This window comes from Diadema antillarum, unplaced genomic scaffold (genome assembly GCF_040938485.1).
Source record: "Diadema antillarum isolate AM-2024a unplaced genomic scaffold, OU_Dant_1.0 seq00000764_RagTag, whole genome shotgun sequence".
NCBI lineage: Eukaryota > Metazoa > Echinodermata > Echinoidea > Diadematoida > Diadematidae > Diadema > Diadema antillarum.
In genome coordinates, this window is record NW_027271654.1 from 1,174,741 (window position 1) to 1,194,561 (window position 19,821).

The 19,821-nt window shown below is 39.4% G+C and overlaps 1 protein-coding gene across 1 annotated transcript in view; it reads left to right on the top strand.

Annotated features, from left to right (window-relative positions):
• LOC139738678 (PDZ and LIM domain protein 5-like) overlaps positions 1 to 19,821 on the top strand; it is a 113,686-nt gene that overhangs the window by 90,892 nt on the left and 2,973 nt on the right. Inside the window, exons 10-15 of the mRNA XM_071649301.1 lie at positions 5,386 to 5,439; positions 7,467 to 7,646; positions 8,730 to 8,915; positions 14,216 to 14,289; positions 15,230 to 15,665; positions 18,638 to 18,818. Of these exons, the coding sequence (XP_071505402.1) occupies positions 5,386 to 5,439; positions 7,467 to 7,646; positions 8,730 to 8,915; positions 14,216 to 14,289; positions 15,230 to 15,665; positions 18,638 to 18,818 (1,111 nt within the window). The remainder of the gene's footprint in view (positions 1 to 5,385; positions 5,440 to 7,466; positions 7,647 to 8,729; positions 8,916 to 14,215; positions 14,290 to 15,229; positions 15,666 to 18,637; positions 18,819 to 19,821) is intronic.

Consider the following 19,821-nt stretch of genomic DNA (forward strand, 5'->3'; position numbering starts at 1 on the left):
GTTTCAACCAGAGCCTCCCAGGCCCGGTATATTTGTATACTATTTATTGTACACTGAGACATAATGACTTTTATATTTACTTCATCATAAATTGCTAATAAGAAGAAAAGAAAGTCAAGACAGGATGGGAATTAAAGTAACTTTTACCCTTATGCTGGACCATTTAACAGTAGATTACAAACCCAACCCCAGCACTTGTTACCTAAAAGCAAGGTAACCTTTCCTCACTACCCAGGGCAGTTGGTGATGTGGTGTAGGAAGAGGGACATTAACCCTTTCTGTACCTGGGACATTGAACAGTGTGCACAACACTGTGAAGTTTTCCTAGTCAGTCAACACTCAGAGTGCACAAAGGGTTAATGTGAATTTAGTATGTGTGAGCCACAGAGTGGTAGCCTAGCTGGAATTATCCCCCCGGGCAAAGGAGGTAGTGCACAACAGGTGCAGGGTTTATTTCGTTTTGACTGTGGTGATGACATGTGCGGAGCACTCTTTGATTACCACAATGTAGTCGTAAGGCGTGATATGAAATTGACTATCATAAAATGGGTTTAAGAATGTAGGCAATCAGATATGCTGAAATGAGCCGTGTGAGCTCTCTTAATTATTTGACTAATGTTCGCAAGTGCAGAAAGTACACAGCAAGAAAAGGCATATCTGCACTGCATATTTTCCTTTGGCAGATTATCAATTACTCTGTGCAGCTGTGTGCTTGGCAAGAACACAAACAATTTGCTTTGATTCATATAGTCATCTGTTCAGCTGATCGAAGAGCAGCCTCATTGCACTGCAATTCAATGTTATACCAGCAGAAATCATAGTTCAAAGACCCATTTTATATAACAAATAATGCACAGGTTCATAGTTGTGATATTCGTAGAGATGCAGTGCTCTCTTGGGTATTCACAATGTTGTGCGTGTTTCACCATTGTAAATGTCCTCGAGCACACTGCATCCCTCACGTGTGCATTATTTGTATGCTATTATTTGATGGGCAGTACCTGAAAAATGTTGACTGTATATGTATGAGAGAGACAGGAAAGATGCATCAGACAAAATTCTAGGAATTGTCCCCTTACTTTCTCATAGGCTAGAATATATTCTGAGTTGAAATGTGCTCTTTCCAAGTGCTAGATTTTGATGAACTTTGATGTAAATTTTGTAGACTTGTGAGTGACTCATGCATCCCTGACTCCAACAGCTTGAGAGGTGATGGAAAAAAAACCCAGGAATTTCTGTCATTGCTTTTGCTGAAGTTTTGAGAATGACATCATGATTTCTGTTTTGTTTTTGTTTTTTGTAGAACTTGATCAAAGCAGTTGTTCTGTTTTATCAAACATGTTACAATATTGTAGAATGATGTTCAATGTACATTAGGAGGCACATTTTCGATTCAGTTTGCCTGATTGTGGCTTTTTGACCCTCATTTGAGTTCCATTCAGGGCAAGCTGATTTAGAATTAACATCAGTCATTTATCTGTTTCCAAGTATTTCTACTGTTGAATTCAAATATCACTCAATTACTTTGTTCAATTAACTTTGTGATGTCATCTTTTACAAACAAAGAATGCAGAAATCAAATCAAATCAAATCTTGTCCAATCAAATATCAAGATATGTACAAGCTCATTTAGAAATAAATGTTAAAGTAATTAATAATGTCAGCTGTGTCTTGACTATGTGCCACCAGTACTAGTAGTCTGTTACAATGGGCCTTGGAGTCTTAATGAAATAGCCAGAGATGGTAAAACCTGGTATATCATGGTACAGCAGAGAACTATTACCTCCAGAGAGTGTGTGAACATGCCATACTTGAAATCTTACCTTCTCCCCCATCCTCCTCCTCCTCCACGGTCGACCTAAATTCGAGGAAACCCGCCTCCGCCTCAACCGTAGGAACCATGGTGAGATAATGACAGCAAGCTTTCCCATCTGTTTCCAAGCATCATCTATATAAAGGAATAGCTTCTTCTTTTAAAGGGTCACCTTCTCTCAAAGGTCACCTTCTCTCAAAGGTCATCCTTATTTCCAAAGTTTGCTATCATTTTGTGATGAGTGATTTTACCTTTAACTTCAGGGTTAAGGGTTAAATCCCCCCCCCCCCTCCACTCACACAGCCATGCTGTACAATTGCCATATTGCATAGGTCTTATGAAAGCTTGCATTTACTGGTAGTATCTGTGGAGAAAAGTGACATTTGTGTAGTTGGAGGCAAGCTAAAAGGATGGGGGTAGAAATCTGTTTGGATGTAAACATTTTGATTGGTTTGTATCTTAGGATGATTCAGTAAAGTTGCGAGTGATTCATGTCATAAAGATGTTACAGTGTGGTTTGTCTGGCGCCGGGGAGTGTTTATACGTGTCGAAATGTGCGGCAAACATAACTCATTGGCGCTGTAGCCGCCTTGGGGTTTGGTTTTATGGTACGATGGCAACCCAAATTGGCAGCGGACTGGAATGTGTTTGGTGCCGTGTGCAGGTATTGATATGCTATAGTAGGGATGGCTCAGCTGGTATCCAAGATATGCCATGGCCTTTTACGCCCAGCCACAGGCTCTGTGCTGCATTGCATCGGTCTACTCACACACCCCCACCCCCACCCCACTACTTCTTGTACGCTGTTGAAAGAGGCTTTTACAGTGTGTATGTTGAGCCAACAAGGATTTTTTTGCCAGTGTCGCAAAGAAGCGAGCCTGATTTTGTGCCAGGATCAAGCAGTCGACTGGTGTTTTGGCGAGGATTTGATATAGGGGGTAAGAGATGCATGGTTACCTGATCTGTCTTACGAGCCTCCCAGTCTTGCTTTTCTATAGATCTGCTCCTGGTTTGGGTCTGGGACACTCCCAGTCCGGGGCTAGCACCGCATCTTGCCCCCCATCATCCACACGTACACGTTAGCCAGGCACCTCCATCTCAAAGACACTCTCTTCCCATTTCTCCATACTTGTATATGACAACGTCTTTTGTAGAGTTTCATACTCTGTGGTCACATCATATACACATTATTCATGTGCCATAAATCTTTGCTGGACTTTCTGACTTCCAGATATTGGAGTCATAAATCTTGCCACTGTCAAAATAATTTCTTAGTCTTGTCAGGTTTATTATTAGCATGATGCTTTCTCAGAATTTCAGAGCACTATCCAGCTCTATGAGAACCATTGTTTGGAGATTAAGAATTCTTGTACATCCCTTTCCTTAGGATGCACTGTAGTCACAAACATTTCCTACATGCATGTAGTCTGATCAGAATCACACAGTACAAGTCCCCATGTCTCTATTTCCACACCTGTTTTTGCAAGCCTCTCCTCTGATACTGAAGTATGTGGTATCGTTTCCATCAGAGTGATATTTGGTTTGTTTGTCTGTGTGTGTGTGTTGTGTTACAGAGCATTTGCACTTTGGTTTTGCTCTGCTCCTATGGTGAGCACCATAGTCACTCCAACAGTGTTCAGTGATTTTGGTACGAGTTTATAAAGTGCAGTAGGCCATCTTCTGTGTTCAGTTTATGAGTTGAGGTCTTCAATGGCCCATTTCTAGCATGGAACGTTTTCAAGATTTCTGCCCCTCTTGAATTGCCAGCGAAGGAGGAGGCTTTACACATATATGCGGATGTAATGACGTTTATGATTTTGTTGGAATGGGGTGTTTTATTCAGGAGGTCATAGCTTGCTGTCATTTTCTTCATCCTACATTGCTGTTATCTCAAGACACTTTATGAACTTTACATTTTGAAGTGTTTGGTGTGTGATTTGTATTCTTGCATTATATTTTTTCGCAGCCCTTCTCTCTCTCTCTCTCTCTCTATCTAGGCAGCATCAAATATTTGTCTGGAGAGGTGAAGACAAAAATTGATATGAAAAGAGACTCGCCTGTTACTGTGGAATACACCGTCAAATCAAAATGTGCCTTTGCAACTCAAGATACAGTTGATTTTGTTTGTGTCACAATTCAACTATTCCTGTGTGAAATTTTTTAGACATGTTCTATTTGTGGAACACTCATTTCATTCTTCAGCATGAGTTGCAGTACCCATACTTCACCATTTCAGATGAATATCATGTGCTAGACGTCACTATTTATACACGTGTAGGAAGTGCTCATGGATCGTTTGGTTACAGAATGAAGTTCATCCACTGTGATTTATTGGTGTATGTGAGGGTGAAACAAACTACTCTTTCTTTCTTCGGGAAGAAAAAGTTTACTGGTCTAAATCAAAACAGAGCCAGGTGAAAAATTTGGTGAACATCCAGTGAAATCTGTTTTTGGCAAGCTAGAGATGTAGATGCAGACAGGCAAAGTTATGAATAACTCCTCCTGAACAGTGTCGGAGTTGTTTCATGAGGCATACAAAAGTCTTTGATATTACAAGCCAAAATGGATTGAATGATGTAAGAAATTGCTAGATATTCTATATCAGTTGTATGTGTCCGAAAAGCTTCAAAATGCTCCAACATCGACTGAAATGTAATCATTATGCAATTCTGTGTTGAAGTCTTCAAATTTGAACTGTTTACCTGGTGGTATTGTACACTTTGAGTAATGTATTAGAGTTAGGGCTCTTCAATCTGTGTTTTATTGTGTGTGTACAGTTACATACATGTTGTCCACCACCCAACAGTCTTTTCACCCTTGACCACTGCCATGTTGTTAGTTATTCATTAAGGAGACCACTTTTTATTGTTTGTATCAGTTGTTTAGGTATGTGTATGTGTGTGTGTGTGTGTGTGTGTGTGTGTGTATGTGCATGTGTTTGTGTGAAATCTACATAAGATGTGAATGTTTCACTTGAGCATACTCTACTCTGAAGTACTGTTTTGTACTTGTAGTAAACTTTATAACTATTTTCTCAGTGAGCTTCAAGAAAGAAACTGTCATTGAGCTAAAAAAAAACATTGCCAACTCTTGTGTGGTTGTAAGCATTGAACTTTTGGAGATCATTTCAAATCAAATATCACAGGACACCTTTTCTAGTATAAATCTTTGAAATGTGAATGCAAAAAAAAAAACAAAACCAACAACTCCCAGACGAGAAAACATCCCTTGTAAAATTCAAGAATGATGCAAATAAAAATATTTCTTGTAAGTTCATGGTACACTCCTGGGGTACACTGTACTAGTATCTTGGTAATGATCTCTCACAAAAAAAGAAGAAGAAATAAATAATAATAATAATAATGAATAAACAAAAAAATCATGGTTTCATTGATGGACTTTTGTTGTTGTTGTTGTTTTTTTTTTTCTCATTAGGTACTCATCTATTCCTTTCACACTTGCTCTTTTTTTTTCATCCCTTATGAAAATAAAAACAACAATGCTAGCTTTCTGTATGATGTTGATATCATTTCAAGTTGATGTTATTTCATTCTTTGCTTCCTCCTCAACAGACCTGGTCAGGTTAACGGCAGTTCATCCCGCTCAGCTCCTCCTCCCGTTGCCAAGTAAGTGTCAAAGATCATCTCTAAGAGCATTTTGTATCCCCAGTCAATGTCTTAGACATCCGAACTCGAACAAACTCACTCTTTTAATAGGGCAAACAGACAGAAGAATTTGTGATACCTGAACCAATGCACCTAAAAACATACACATTGATGATCCCAATGCATTTGCCAATTGGGCACTTGAAATGAAAAGACCACTGCACTCTCTCTAAAAGATTATTTGCATAGATGCAGTCCATATCAATGTTGTGCCTATGTGGAGCCATAACAAGAACAATTATGATACTTTTTTTGTCTGAATTTTCTTACCCATGTGGAGAAACTAGCAGACAAAGGATATATACAGTAGCTCTGTGCAATGAAACATTATTTGTGTCTTTAGATTTTGAAAGTATGAACCAGTAGTAACCTAAGCTACAGGACCTGTGTAGCATGAGAGTTTCGTTGTGTATTCCGATGTTATGTACATGTATAACGTGACAACAAAACGTTTCGTTGACAGCAGAATACCTTGTCCAGCCCTGTCTCACCCACCTGCAACTAATACCCAGGTTATGATAACATAAAATCCACCAGAAGCTACAAAGCAGGTGCGAGAATATTGCAAATTACTCAGATCACCTGAACGAAATTACATCCATAAATCAGGATACACTATGAAACTCCATACTGTTTTGTTGTATACTGTTAATGAAAGAGCATGACTTTTTGATGTTTTTGCAGGTATGCCTTTGCAATGAATAACACTGTGTACTAATTTTCACTGCAAATAGCCGTTTGTAATGCCAGCAAATTTCAAGTTGACGCTGTTACTTGTCCCCCCCCCCACCCCATATCTGTTGATTCCCTGACTAACTTGATGTGATCGTTTCTTGCTCAATGGTCATCACTGTCAAATGATGCAATGTACACTTATTTTGCATGCTTATAGCAATGTTTGGAATTCAGTTTCGTTTCCTTTATGACTGTCTTCCCAAAAATTAATAAAGTAATGATATTTTTAAAAGAGACATTGAGGCACATTGCAAGTTGCAGTCCCTTCCTCCCCATCCAGAAAATTTTGCTTTCATCTTCTTGTGAAGCCATTGTTTTGACTTTTCTGTCCCCCTCCTCAAGATTTCAAAACGCTCTATGGCTTTCCACTGTTCTGTCTGTCCTCTCCTTGGAAAGAAACATTCAGACATGTCCTCACTTGGAATTGACATTGTACATGCCGTGTATTTGTGCAGATGAGCGAGATAGCGAGATGGGAGAGAAAGATATGACATTCTCGGGATGTTTCTCCACGTGGCTGGCACCGCCACTCGTTATTTTGAGATCGGTTGCTGTCAAGGCCGAGACTGTGCCACAAACTAGCGGAAATATATAATAGAGGGAGAGAAGGAGACGGAGAGAAGGAAGGAGAGCCAAAAATTAGAGAGATACACTGTACATACACGTAAAACTAGAGCAGCAGTGCTTTAAAAGGAGATATAAACAGAACATATGAACAAGACTTGTCTCTTGTAGTTCTTCAAGATTTGTGGCTGCATGACTGAATTACTTTGCTACGTGCACCGGTCATGGGGAAGAACTGAAATATTCTTGTGATGTCTATAACTGGAGATGGAGATCATCTCAAGTGCCCGAGTGACTTGAAAGTTGTAATGAATGATTATGAAAAATCAATTTTGAACTTTCGAAGCGTGTGGGGATATTGCTCGAAGAGTGCAGTAAAAGATGTGGGCTTTTGGTTGACAGTGATGACTTTTCAGTGCCACAATGACAAACTTCAAAGCCTGTGCAAGGTTTAACTAAACCTAGCTATTGGACTTTATTTATAACAGGTATCGTGGGATGGCGGTATACACAATCTCCACTTTCAGCTCCCCTGATCTCTCATTGCTGTTCTTGTTTACCAGAGAACCGTAGACCACCATCTGTTTGCAGCATCTGGCCATTGTCATGGCAACCACCATCACGGTCTGAGATTACGCTGTAAATTTCTTTTCTTTCACCCCTCTTAACAACCTCTCCATTTCTGGTAGTGAGCATGTGTATCAAAATGGCAACTCGGCAGAGTCTACAAGCTATGCCTCACCCTCGGCAGATTCTACAAGCTATGCCTCGCCCTCGGCAGATTCTGATTGGTCCTCGGAGTCGTCGTCATCCCAACTCCCCGATCCTCCCCCCTTCACAACCGTGCACACCCCCATCAACTCGCAAAGGTACTGGAATTATGCAATACCTTTATACACCTCTGTTGTCTGTGTATTCTCCCATTTAGCTTTTCCTACAGGGCATCTCTGAGTTGTACGGAGAGAGAGCATCAAGACAAAAATGACACCTGCTTGCTAGATGAATACATCTGGGCTCGATGATGTAAAAAGTTGTGACGGATTTTATATTGAAGCTTCAAATGTGTCTTGGATATCGTCCACTTAAAATGAAGCATAATCAAAACTTGCTTTGATTTTGCTGTTTGAAACAGTCTACAGATTTATTGACTTTTTAAACAAGATGTATAAATCATTAATTTTTAGACAGAAAATACTGAAGAAACAGAATTGTTTACTTGTAACATGCCCCAAAAGAAAAGAAACAAGCCAAGTGTTCCTTTTGTCACCCATCTTCACATTAGAAGAGAGATTTCATGTTAAGTAAACATATAGTTTGCATGCAACGTAGTGTGATTTGTTTTAGTACGACAGACCACAGTATTGAGAAGGTTCTGCTGGGTACATCTCATTCTGAACATGATTACCTTGGTATAGTGAGAAGAAGTTTTTGTTCGTTTACGTGTTTATTGTCACTAATGTTGAACCATCGTTGGTCCACTCATGGGCTATAGAATAGTAGTGTTGTCGATACTACCACTTGGCTTTGTGTCAAATGTGTTGTGTCTTTCTGCAAACCAATGTCTAGTGTGACCAGACAGGAACACAATGAAGTCTCATTATACGGACACGCCTACATAATGAATATTCATTAGTATTGATATTCAATTCTGATATTTTTTGTCAATAACATGAATACACCAAAAGCATTGCTGACACCACCTCAGTAAAAAAAAAGTAGAAAAAGGGAAAGTTAAAGTGGATCAGTTTAATCTGTGAAAAATTTCTTTAAAATTCTCATTGATAGCTGCACCTGACTCAGCAGCAGAAAAGATGCAACACTTCTGAGACAGCCTTCATGTTTCTTTAAGCCCTGTCGATAGTCTCTTGTTTCACTGACTTCGTTTTCAACACCAACTCACCTTGTCAACTAACCATCTTACACGCACACACACACACATACACACACGCCAGGGATTCGGACTTCTCTGACGGCTCTAACTCTGACCCCAAGGCTGCGCCGTCCAGTACAGACCCAGTACTATCGTCGACCCCCGAGCCGTGGAACCCTAATGAGTCCTATACCGCTCCAGTCATTCGCAGCGTACGTGCACCGGCAGGAAAATCCATGAGGGCGCAGTCACCAGACAGCTTCAACAGGTAGTTCAGGGTTCTCCTCCGGCCACTCGAACCATGATGCGTATACAGTGTAGCTAGGAAGCCTAGGCACAGTCATTGCTCCGTATGCAATTGCACAGCTTGCCCGAACCACACAGCAGCATATGGCTATTATATAAAGATTATCACTAGCGATCAAAGTGTCCAGCACAGGGTCTTAGTGGAGAGATTGTGCTTTCCCCCCCCCCCCCCCCCCCCCCCCATCCCAAATTCTCATTTCAGGGTTTGCAACAGAGCTCCAAAAGAATCCTTGTTGAGAGCTGGCCTAGCCTATAATGTCACCTTCAATGAACACCAGTCTACACGCGTTACATTCTTTAGTCAGAGTGCATACAATATACACCTTTCTTTTGAGATGAATTGCTGAGGTGACGGTGATTTCAGGCACGTTTAATATGCAAAATGCATTCACTCTAAAGATGGGAAGGCAATGAACACAAGACTCCACAACAAAGTGCCACTCTAGAATGCTTGACAGTGCGATTTTCCTCTCTCCTGAAAATATGGTAATGTGATTTATGTCAACCATATATTTGGATTATGATTTATTCTGGGATTCTGAACCATGTAAAATCTTTTGTTTCTTTGCATCTGCATGCGATTACCCTCACATTTTAATCTTAAAAACCAAACAAATACATATCGCAAGAAAATATCCTAAAGCCGAAGAAGTTAGGTGAGATAGATCTTCTCTGTCGGTTGTAGACCAAAATGATGACATTTTTTAAGCTTTGTACTGTTTAAATTCTTTTCAAGTTTAAACTATCAATGTAGAGTCTGACTCCAAAACTGGACAGGACTTTATCTAACTGGCTTGAGCACAGACTAGCTTCATACGCACAACTATTGTAACTGCACAACTATTGATTCTGAAAAGATGGTGGATGAATCTGATTCCAGACATCACACTTAATTTTGTAAATGATATCACTGTTCACATGTATAATTCTCATATCTTTCCTTTGTTTAATTCTATCATGATACACCAAATATTACTCTTTCTTCTCTCACAAAGTTTATGCCTATTTATTGTTTTTCCTATTTCATTAATCATTTTTCATTATGAGTTTTTCTTCTCCATCTTGCTTCAATCACGTTTTGATGATTTTCTTGATGCGGACATTCTGCTTCAGCAAGCCTTTTCTTCAAGTTTTGTTGCTCTCTTCTGCTCCGTCTTTTCAAAGATGTCAAATATGATTTTGCCATCACTTCCTCTTTGCTCTGGTTTATGATGTTATTATCTCCAGCTATATACTCTTTTCTTTCCCACCATACATAATATGATTTCCTTCTTTTTCTGCCGTAGGCAGCTTTGACCGATAGCATTGCATCTATGCAGCTTAAATTTCTTCTTGCTTCAGCATCAAGTACATTTATTTTGCCTCTTTGTGTTTACATCCTCTTATTTCTACATGATCACTTCATATTTTCTTTGTATTTCATATTGATTTTTGTTATATGATTTTCACTTTTCCCATGTATTTTCAACTGCAAATTCATCTTCTCTTTCATTTTCTCTCTTAGCCTTTTGTGTAAATAGGCACTCTTCTTCAAACTTCTGTATTTTTTTTTTCAATTTTCTCAAACATATTTTGAGTTTTCTCAAACATTTCTTGCTTTATTATGCTGTCTGTATTAAATCAAAGGCTTGAGATTGGCTTCAAGTATTAATGAATGTTGTTGGTTGGACTATACATACATTCAAAATGAATATATTAACAAATAGATAAATGAATGGTGTACAATGAACATTTTTAGAAAATATATGTGTACAATCTTAATGGGAAAGTTGTGGTTTCATAACATCATCACCTTACCCTAGTATATACATGTATTGTGGAGACCAGTATTACTTTTTTTTGTGACAACATGAAAGTTTAGAATTCCAGGGCTCTCTTATCTAAAGTCTGATATCAGTGAAATGTCTGTCATTATTTTTGTCTGATTTTACTCTGTTTATTAAAAGTCAGTGAATGTGGTGTGGCTATACACTCGTGAACTTCTCTCACAAATGGGCCAGATTCCAGTTTAAGCTCACAAACTATCCCAATGTCAACAAACTTCTGCAGACCAAACACCTTAACAAATTAATTAGCACAACAGAAATCCTACTGTATGCCATCTCATTCTCTGTTATTGTCTGTAAAGTGCTTTGAAATAGCAAAAAAAAAGAAACTCTGATTCAAAGGTGTGATAATCATAGAAAATCAAAGAAATATGCTTACTTGCATGAACTTCAGCATGAAATGAATAAATAAATAAATGTGATATTTGCATGAAACTGTCAAAATACTGCAGCAATTAGAAACAAAGCTGTACCGGACCTGGAGTTTCACATTTCTTTTTAAACAATATTTTTGGTTTAACAGTATTCCTTAATTTTTATTTTTCACTACTTCAGCTAATGTGTTGCAGCTACATTCACCTGTGTAGTGCCAACATATAGAGACCTAACATTGCAAAACATATGGATTCTAGTCAGATGCATAGAAGATTTTGTGGAGATTTTAAAATGTGCTACAGTAAGAAGAGATTATACCGTTGGCATTGCCTGCACTGCTGAAGTACACAAGTAGAATATTTTCATGAAAACTGAACCAGTACATTGTATATGTTTACCCGTCATCGTATCATTCTATGATCTAATGCTGTCCAGCACCTAAGAAGGGACTTTCATTAATCATATTTACAGATTTTGCCCTAGTTACCATCCTTTAGCTTACATAGTGTCAAAAATCTGGGACTGGGTACTTCATAAAGTCCAAGCCCGCTTGCAAAGTTTTAGCAGAGCAATCTTGATTTGCTGTAGAAGGTAGAAGGCCTCAGTTGCTGTAGGGATATGTTGCAGAAAAAAACTGACCATGGCAGCAACTTACCACAACAGCAGCTGCCATAGCGACTGCCATGCAGCTTTCTGACCTTTCTGGGCTTGTTGCCGTGGTAGTTGTGTGTAGTGCGAGTTGATGCTGTTGTACGTCTTTACTGCAATGAGACTCGGATGTTTTTAAAATATCTGTTCTTGCTGTCACACTGAGGAGCTACACATTCGCTGCTGCTTTTGTGCTATACTTCAGAAGCATGCTCACTTTACCTCCTGCTTAGCCTTAGATCACTTAAAATATCACTTGGCATCTTGATTTTCTCAACACTTGCATCGTGCTGCTATGGTTACGTCACATTATGTGGTATGAGGATGGATGTACAGGGTCTTGCCTCTTCTAGAATGCATTCTGTATGTTTAACACCTGCACTCGTTCTCTTATTCATTGGTGGATGACCTTTAACCTCACAGTGGGCCTGAGGATGGTGTCAGGGTGATGTTTGTACCAAAGGATCATCTTGGGTAAACATTTACTCACTCACTCTTCTTTATCTTTCTGTTTTAGATATCCCTTTACTCTTTATCTCTTTCTCTTCCCACCTTCTGTCTCTCTCCATCTCTATTTCTGTTTGTCTATTTATCTGTCTATCTATCCATATATCTATCTATCGATCTACAGTGTATCTATCCATCTATTTATATATCCATCTATCTATCTATCCGTCTATTTATCTATCTATCCACCTATCTATCCATCTATTTATCTATCCATCTATTTATCTATCCATCTATTTATCTATCTATCTATCTTTCTATTTATCTTTCTATCCATCTATCTATCTATCTACCTCTCTATCTATCTATCTGTCTCTATATGTCCTCAATCTCTTTCTTTCTCTTTCTCACTCTGTTGTACACATGTTTTGTTGTTTCCTGTATATATACCTTCATCCTACTTGTATACATCAATATTATAAGGTTTGTTGTACTGTTGCAGTGCCAAAAAGTGTTTTTGATATATTTGGCCTTAAAGACAGCTCCAATTGCCAGGAATACTGTATTTGTGGAAGAAAAATTACGGAGGTGATGCTGCTTCTAGGTGTAATTGTTACAAGAATTTTTTATGTGGACAGTTAACATACTGTGTCATTGGAAAATATAATTATTCTTTTCAAGAGTATATTTGATTGGAAGAGAAGAAAATCTTTTGGCACTACATATTTGCAACTCAACCTTGAACAAATTTTGTTTATTCCTTATGGAAATTATTTATTATCGTATTTCATGATTCAATATGATTTCTGATTTCACCTTCACACCATGCCACAGTTGGATAATCTATTGGTAGGGGGCTATATTAACCATTAATTAATTTTCAAGTCGGTCATCTTGTTCCATCATACATTATTCTAATCGAATTCAATCTCGAATCAATGTTGTGACAGCAAAAATTGTCATACCATAGGGTGTCATGATATATCATGGTATATAGAAAACATTCTGTGCACACATCGGCATTTATCATTGACATTCTTCTGGGCTTTTTCAGTTGGTGAAGAATTTGCTATGTAGATTATAGTGGACCTTGATGTTAGGAATAAAGCCAATGGACAGTGAGTAAACGGAAATATTATGCCATGTGACTTTAGACCGAGATTGTTGGCATGGCTTTGGGAATAAAGAGAGCACAAGTTAGTATAGTAGTGCACCTGATGCATCCAAGACTAGATAGAAAGTAGACAAGTGTTTCAATCGTTTCTTGAATGTTTCCATTGTATGTGAAGTCTATTCAGTGAATGCCAGAGTTGAAGTTTTGATTCCATCCCAACCTAACTCATTCACAAATGATTTTTTTTAGACACTTAGGAATGCATTCAACAAGCATGGTTTGTCTAGTTGTGGTGCAGAGTGTAACATTTAAGATTGGCATGGTTTTATTTTTCACTGTTGGTACTGTACACGTTGAATGTCACTGTGTTGCGCTAGTAATTGGGGGGAAAAAAAATCAGGTGATGTATTGTTTCAAATATGCCCAATGATAGACGTTACACAGGAGCACATTTTAGTTTGCATAAAAAGAAAATGAAAGTGTTTGTGGAGACTTACACTCTCAGGGGTTGGTATTTTTACTTTTATTTGGAAATATGTGCTTTGAAAATGGGTCAATATCACAGATATTTGTTAACCTGTTCTGTACAGGAACCTGATTGCCTGCGTATTAAAGTCTATGGGCATTTCATAATTCAGTATGGAATGGGTTAAGTCCTCGTATAATCTTTGCAATGATGCCCAATGCCTAGAGAGAATGCTAGACAAACTCTTGAATATTGCCCGTGGAGGAAATAACTTTTGAATCTTTAGTCATGCATGAAAGGATTGAAGATTTTAAACCCTGAGATGATACATGTACATGAATGCTTGTGTTTACCATGCTCTTGTTTGCTTTATGTCCCGATTCCAGCAAGCCTCCAAGCAAAGTCGCCCAGGCAGGACGCGGTGCAAAGCCTTTCTCTCCTGTGTCTTCGCAACCATCAGGTGAGGTGATGTGTCCGTTTGATCAAGAAACTCCTCACGACTTCATCATCATAATGATGATGATGATGGTAATGTTGATGATGTTGGCGATGATGATGAATATGCTAATAGTGATAATGACGATAATGATAAAAGCCCTATATTTGATTGAAAAACTTCTCATGACTTCATCATCATAATGATGGTGATGGTAATGTTGATGATGATGAATATGATGATGATGATGATGGTAATGATGGTGATGATGATGATGATGATGATAGATATACTAATCGTAATGATGATAATAATAATAAAAACCCTATGTGTGAGCTCCTTTAACTGCTGGAGAACAGAACAGGAAGTACAAGCTGTAGGTTACAGTACGTCTTTTTTTTTTTTTTTTCAACTCAGGAGCATTCCATTGCGGCCCTTGTGCATTCGTTATCATCAGATTTTTAAATGTCATCACCTCTCTTAAAACCTAGGTCCATGGTTTGGACCCAGCATTACAATTGGATATAATATGTCCAAAGAGAAATTACAAAAGTGTAATAATAATGGTGGTGATATCCATGATGATAATCATGGTAACATGTTGTTACTACTGCATGTAGCGCCTTTCTACCATATTGCACTCCATGCATGTTACAACAAATTTTTGATCATACAGAATGACTCGCTACTCCAAATCCCACTATTAAAAAAAAAGAAAAGAAAAATTGTACATGGTGAACATGAAAACGAAAATGCTGAGAATGTGTGATGTACAGTTAAAACTTTATATTTTCACAGCCTACCAAACTTTGTAATGTTTATATGATTATAAATGACTTGCAATGAAAACATTTGGAATCAGTATGAATTAGAAATGATGAAAGGATTTCACAAGGTAAGGGGAAATCATAATTGATGTAAAGCTTGTAATTGGAGAAGATTAAAGCTGACCTTTTTGTTCCAGGTGACGACATGGCCGCTCCTCCCCCACCACCTCCCCCACCTACAGGCCACTCTAACTATGCCTGGAGATCTGCCCAACCGACCGCACCCAAGCCTGGTCCGCCTACCGCTTTTAAGCCTGGTGGCCCGCCTCCTGCTCCGAAGGGCCAGCCGCCGAGGGCCGTCTTCCCCCAGCCTCCACCCATGGGAATGCAGAGAGGTCCGTCACCAGTAATGCAGAGAGGTCCGTCACCAGTGGCCCCGCGGGGTCCTCCAACCGCGCCCCCTCCGGCCCAGAGGATTCCTCCTGCTCCCGCCCCTGCTCCTGCCCCTGCCCCCGCCCCTCCTGCCCCTGCCCCTGCCCCGGCACCCATCAGGAGTGGAGGTGGTGGGCCAACCCCCGTAGCTGCGGGACAATCACGCGGACCATGCTGTGAAGGATGCAATGAGCCAGTGAGGTATGCAGTCAAACCTGGATCACTCCTCTTCTTGTGTGTGTTTTTTCCAACTCCTTGTAGTATGCTTCCACTAGTGAGGTACATGTATCTTAATTTTTGTTATAGTTCTAGGGATGTATGTTGAGCAGGCCTGAATAGTTTCCTAATGCTGCAGTCAGCCATATACATGTACATAAATGTACATATTATGGTCTGTACACTCTGTCTTCTGTACTCTATCACTTCTCTGCTGCTAGACATGTCCCCTATTATATTTCTCCACTTCATCTGATGATTTGCATGTTTCACATTCCTTTTCTGTTTTACTCAAGCTTTGCTCATCGCGCTGATTTGCATATTATTTGTACATTTCCTAAATATTCGTTTTATCCTTTTTACATGATTACGAAGGAACACAGCAGGAATATTGCAGTCTATTCTTGTCAAAGTAATGAAAAGAGGCATAGGCAACATGATCTTGGATTTCATTCATTAAAGTGTATATTATGTACACAGGAATTTTGTTCTGCTGACATTGTAGTTAACTTTACTGGTGATATCCCTGAGAAATCTTAAGAGTGTGAGGTTGCTCTCATACAGAGATATCAAAGTCAAAAGACCAGTCCCCAAAATGCCTAAAATCTTTTAGACCTCTCTTCTAACGTTATTGATTGCATTAGAGTGCATAGTTTGATAACTTTTTGTACACACTTTGATTGTCGATGTCGCTTTTCCAACTCGCTTTAGCAGGGTGCTGCCAGCCCAAGGTACAGTCTAATCAGCAGCGCGGCAGCATTTGTAGTCATGCGGACGCAGCGGCTCGAGAGAGCCAGCGGGCCGGCGTCCACTCAATCAAACTCCCAGTAGAAAGTATTCAATATAGATGTTTGCAGACAGAGGCGAGCAAAGGGAACAAGCACACGCCAACAAGCTTCGCACGGCTACAAGTAAGCGAGCTTGCTACTAATGCAGCACGCGCGGTCACCTGCGTATACTAACAATTGATGTTTCCGGTTGTGGGCACTCTTTGTGATTAGCAAGAAATTTGTCTAGGATACTATGGATGTGTTCTATTTTACACCCCTCAAGTATGAATTTCAGGAGACAGATACACTTTAGAGCACCATCTCATCGCTGGGGCAACAAGACCTTGTATCTACAAAATGTCAATTGTTCAGGAGAGCAAAAACAAAACAAAACAAAACAAAACAAAACAAAAACATGGCAGCCAGAGCACTATATCTAATGGGATATCGTTTCCTTTGACATGCCGTGGTTGCTTCCATTTTGGGGGTAAGGCAGCTAGGGTTTGTACAGGACATCACTTAATATCAGATTATCTGACCATTAATCATAGTAAGTAATTTCCACCAAAATTTGAGATACAGGGTCTTGTCACCCCGGTGAAGATGTTAACATCTCTATGATTTTTTCAACATTCTCCTAACCCATCTCCTCTTGCTTTTTGTTTCGTTTTTCTCCTCCTACCAACTTCATAACCCTGTACCTGATTCTCGCTCTGTTCTTCCTTGCAACTGTCTCTGTCTCTCCTATTTTCGCGTTTCCACTAGTGCAACCTCAACTTCCAGCTCACTACTGCCCTTCGACTGTCACCATTCGCTTTCCCCTGCACTTTAAAGGGTATTCCTATGTCGCTTTGCTCCCCCACTTCTCTAGGTTCTTCTTAAGCCAGTCAACAGTCTATCAGGGACTACATACACATGGTGTTTACCTCAAACCTCTCTTCTTTTACCATATTTACCAGTATCTAAACCACACCTCAGAGTTCTGGCCAAATTTAGTGGGAAAAGAATGCCAACATGTCAGTACAACTCTTGGCCTACAATAACATCTGAGGTGTCTCACTTGAATTACATTCAGAGTGAGTTCTGGGCCCCATTACATAAAAGATGTTAGGATGACAACTCTTGCTGGAATGACCACTTTCCACAGCAAACAGCCAATCACGAAGCTGTATTCTTGTCGTCACCATGACAATAGTCATTCCAGCAAAGAGTTGTCATCAAATAAACTCTTTATGAAATGGGGCCCTGGTTTAGATATTCAAAAAAGTGTTACATGTAGTTGTTACTGCTAAGTGGAGCTTAAACTTGACTTGTCATTCTGAGCATTTAACAATTTAGAAATATCATCTGATATACAAATTAGCATACTCCATATGACTATCTGTTGCTCTTTGCCACCAAAATCTCCTGTGAAAGAATCTCCTGCAGACATAGACAGCTTGTGTGGCACTAGTTTTGGCAGTTACCAAGGATGTTACCTTCTAACAGAAACTTCTGTCTGTTTTGAATATATGTATATATTTCTTGTTTATTTGAATACACTGGTAAATACAGTACTTGATATGCATTGTGATATGGTCACATAATACCTAGAAGTGTTGCGGAGCAGCACGCAGAATTTTGTTTTTGTGAGTGAATGCATATGGGATAAATATATCATATTGCTTGTAGAACTTGACCCAGTAATGAGGAAAATGGTAAGTTTTTTTTCAAGCATCCTGAAAAAATTTGATGTGCCAAAAAAAGGTGTGATGTAGAATGCTGTGTGTTGTATTGTTGGAAGCCTGCCTTTTTTCTCCCAGATATTATTTTTTTTAATTTATTTTCATATTTACATTCACTTTTGGATGTTAGAGTGATGATCATACGCTTTTCACCATGGAAAAGATCAATAATATCTTATCACTGAAAGGTTTTGCCTTCTGTATTTCGTATTTTCTCTCATTAGTCAGAGAAGGGTTTACCTGACTTTGTATTGTATCCCTTTGGTTTGTGCTTGAGTGAAACACACAACAAGTTAAAACCTTAAGGTGACAACTTTGGGAAGCATTAACCTGTTGAGGACGAGTCCCGAGTATACTCGGGCAGGTGTCTGTGGGAAATGCGTGTTGTAGCAAAATCAGTCCGTCCTCAACGGGTTAAGAATATGAATGGTTTATTCCCGCTTGTTTTTGTTCGTTCCCACAGGGGCACCTTCGTGACCGCCTTCGGTCGCAACTGGCACCGCGAGCACTTCGTCTGCGCCCACTGCCACGAGAACCTGCAAGGGAAGGGGGTGATAGAGGACAAGGGTAAAATCTACTGCGAGGATGACTACATGAGACTGTATGCTCCAAAGTGCACAAAATGCCGACAGGCTATCACTGGGGTGAGTTTGTGGGCAATTTATTAATTTAAAACACTGGACTAGCAATCCAGAGGTCTCAGGTTCGAATTCCGAGGGAATCCCATTTTCTTTGCTCATTTTTCCACTAATAAATTGTATTCATTTCTGGTCAGTTCCCTTCTGTTTGCATTTGTTACATACCAGTACTCAAAAAGCTTCATCACTTCGGTGATCCCTCGCATTTATCCCGAAGTTGAATCATCCTTCGGGTTTATGCCAGGTTTAAGTGTGTGCATGTGTGTCACACACAAACACACTGCTATAGCTTCTGACCATTCGAGCATTGAGAATTTAGGGTTTCTGGGACGAACACTGTACACTGTACTAGGGCGCTCTATAGCCCGGTCAGTAGAGCACCGGGCTAGCAATCTGGAGATCTCGGGTTCGAATCCTGATGGAATCCCATTTTCTTTCCTCATTTTTCCACTAATAGTATATAAATTTCATTGTAGAATTAACATCATGGTCCTTTCAAGGTGTTTTTTTACACCTCGTCCCTGAAGTGACATTGGTATGTTTTCGGGTTGCCCATCTGTAATTGATTTTGTGGACGACATCACTGAACCCGTTGAGGACAGGCTGATTTGCTACAACATGCATTTCCCATAGACCCTTGCCTGAATATACCCCGGACTTAACCGCAACAGATTAAGAATCGTTTGAGGTATCCAAATAAAACTTGACATATGTATGTTTGAGTGGATGAAGCTGTCCCCATCAACATTTGGGCACACTCCCTCAAGGCTAAAGGTCATAGGTCAAGGCAAATGTGTTGTAAATTGCAATCACTGGGTACAGATGCATAATGCAAAAAAAAAAAAAAAAAACCTTCCTGTGAGAAATTTCCCTCCAGACGTCTAGATATTTAAAAAGAAAGGAATATTGTAGTGTTTTTCACTTAGATTCAATAATATTCCTGTTAATTCTCCTCGAGCAACAATCAAAACAAGCAATTTATATTAAGGGTAAAGAAACATGTCAACCA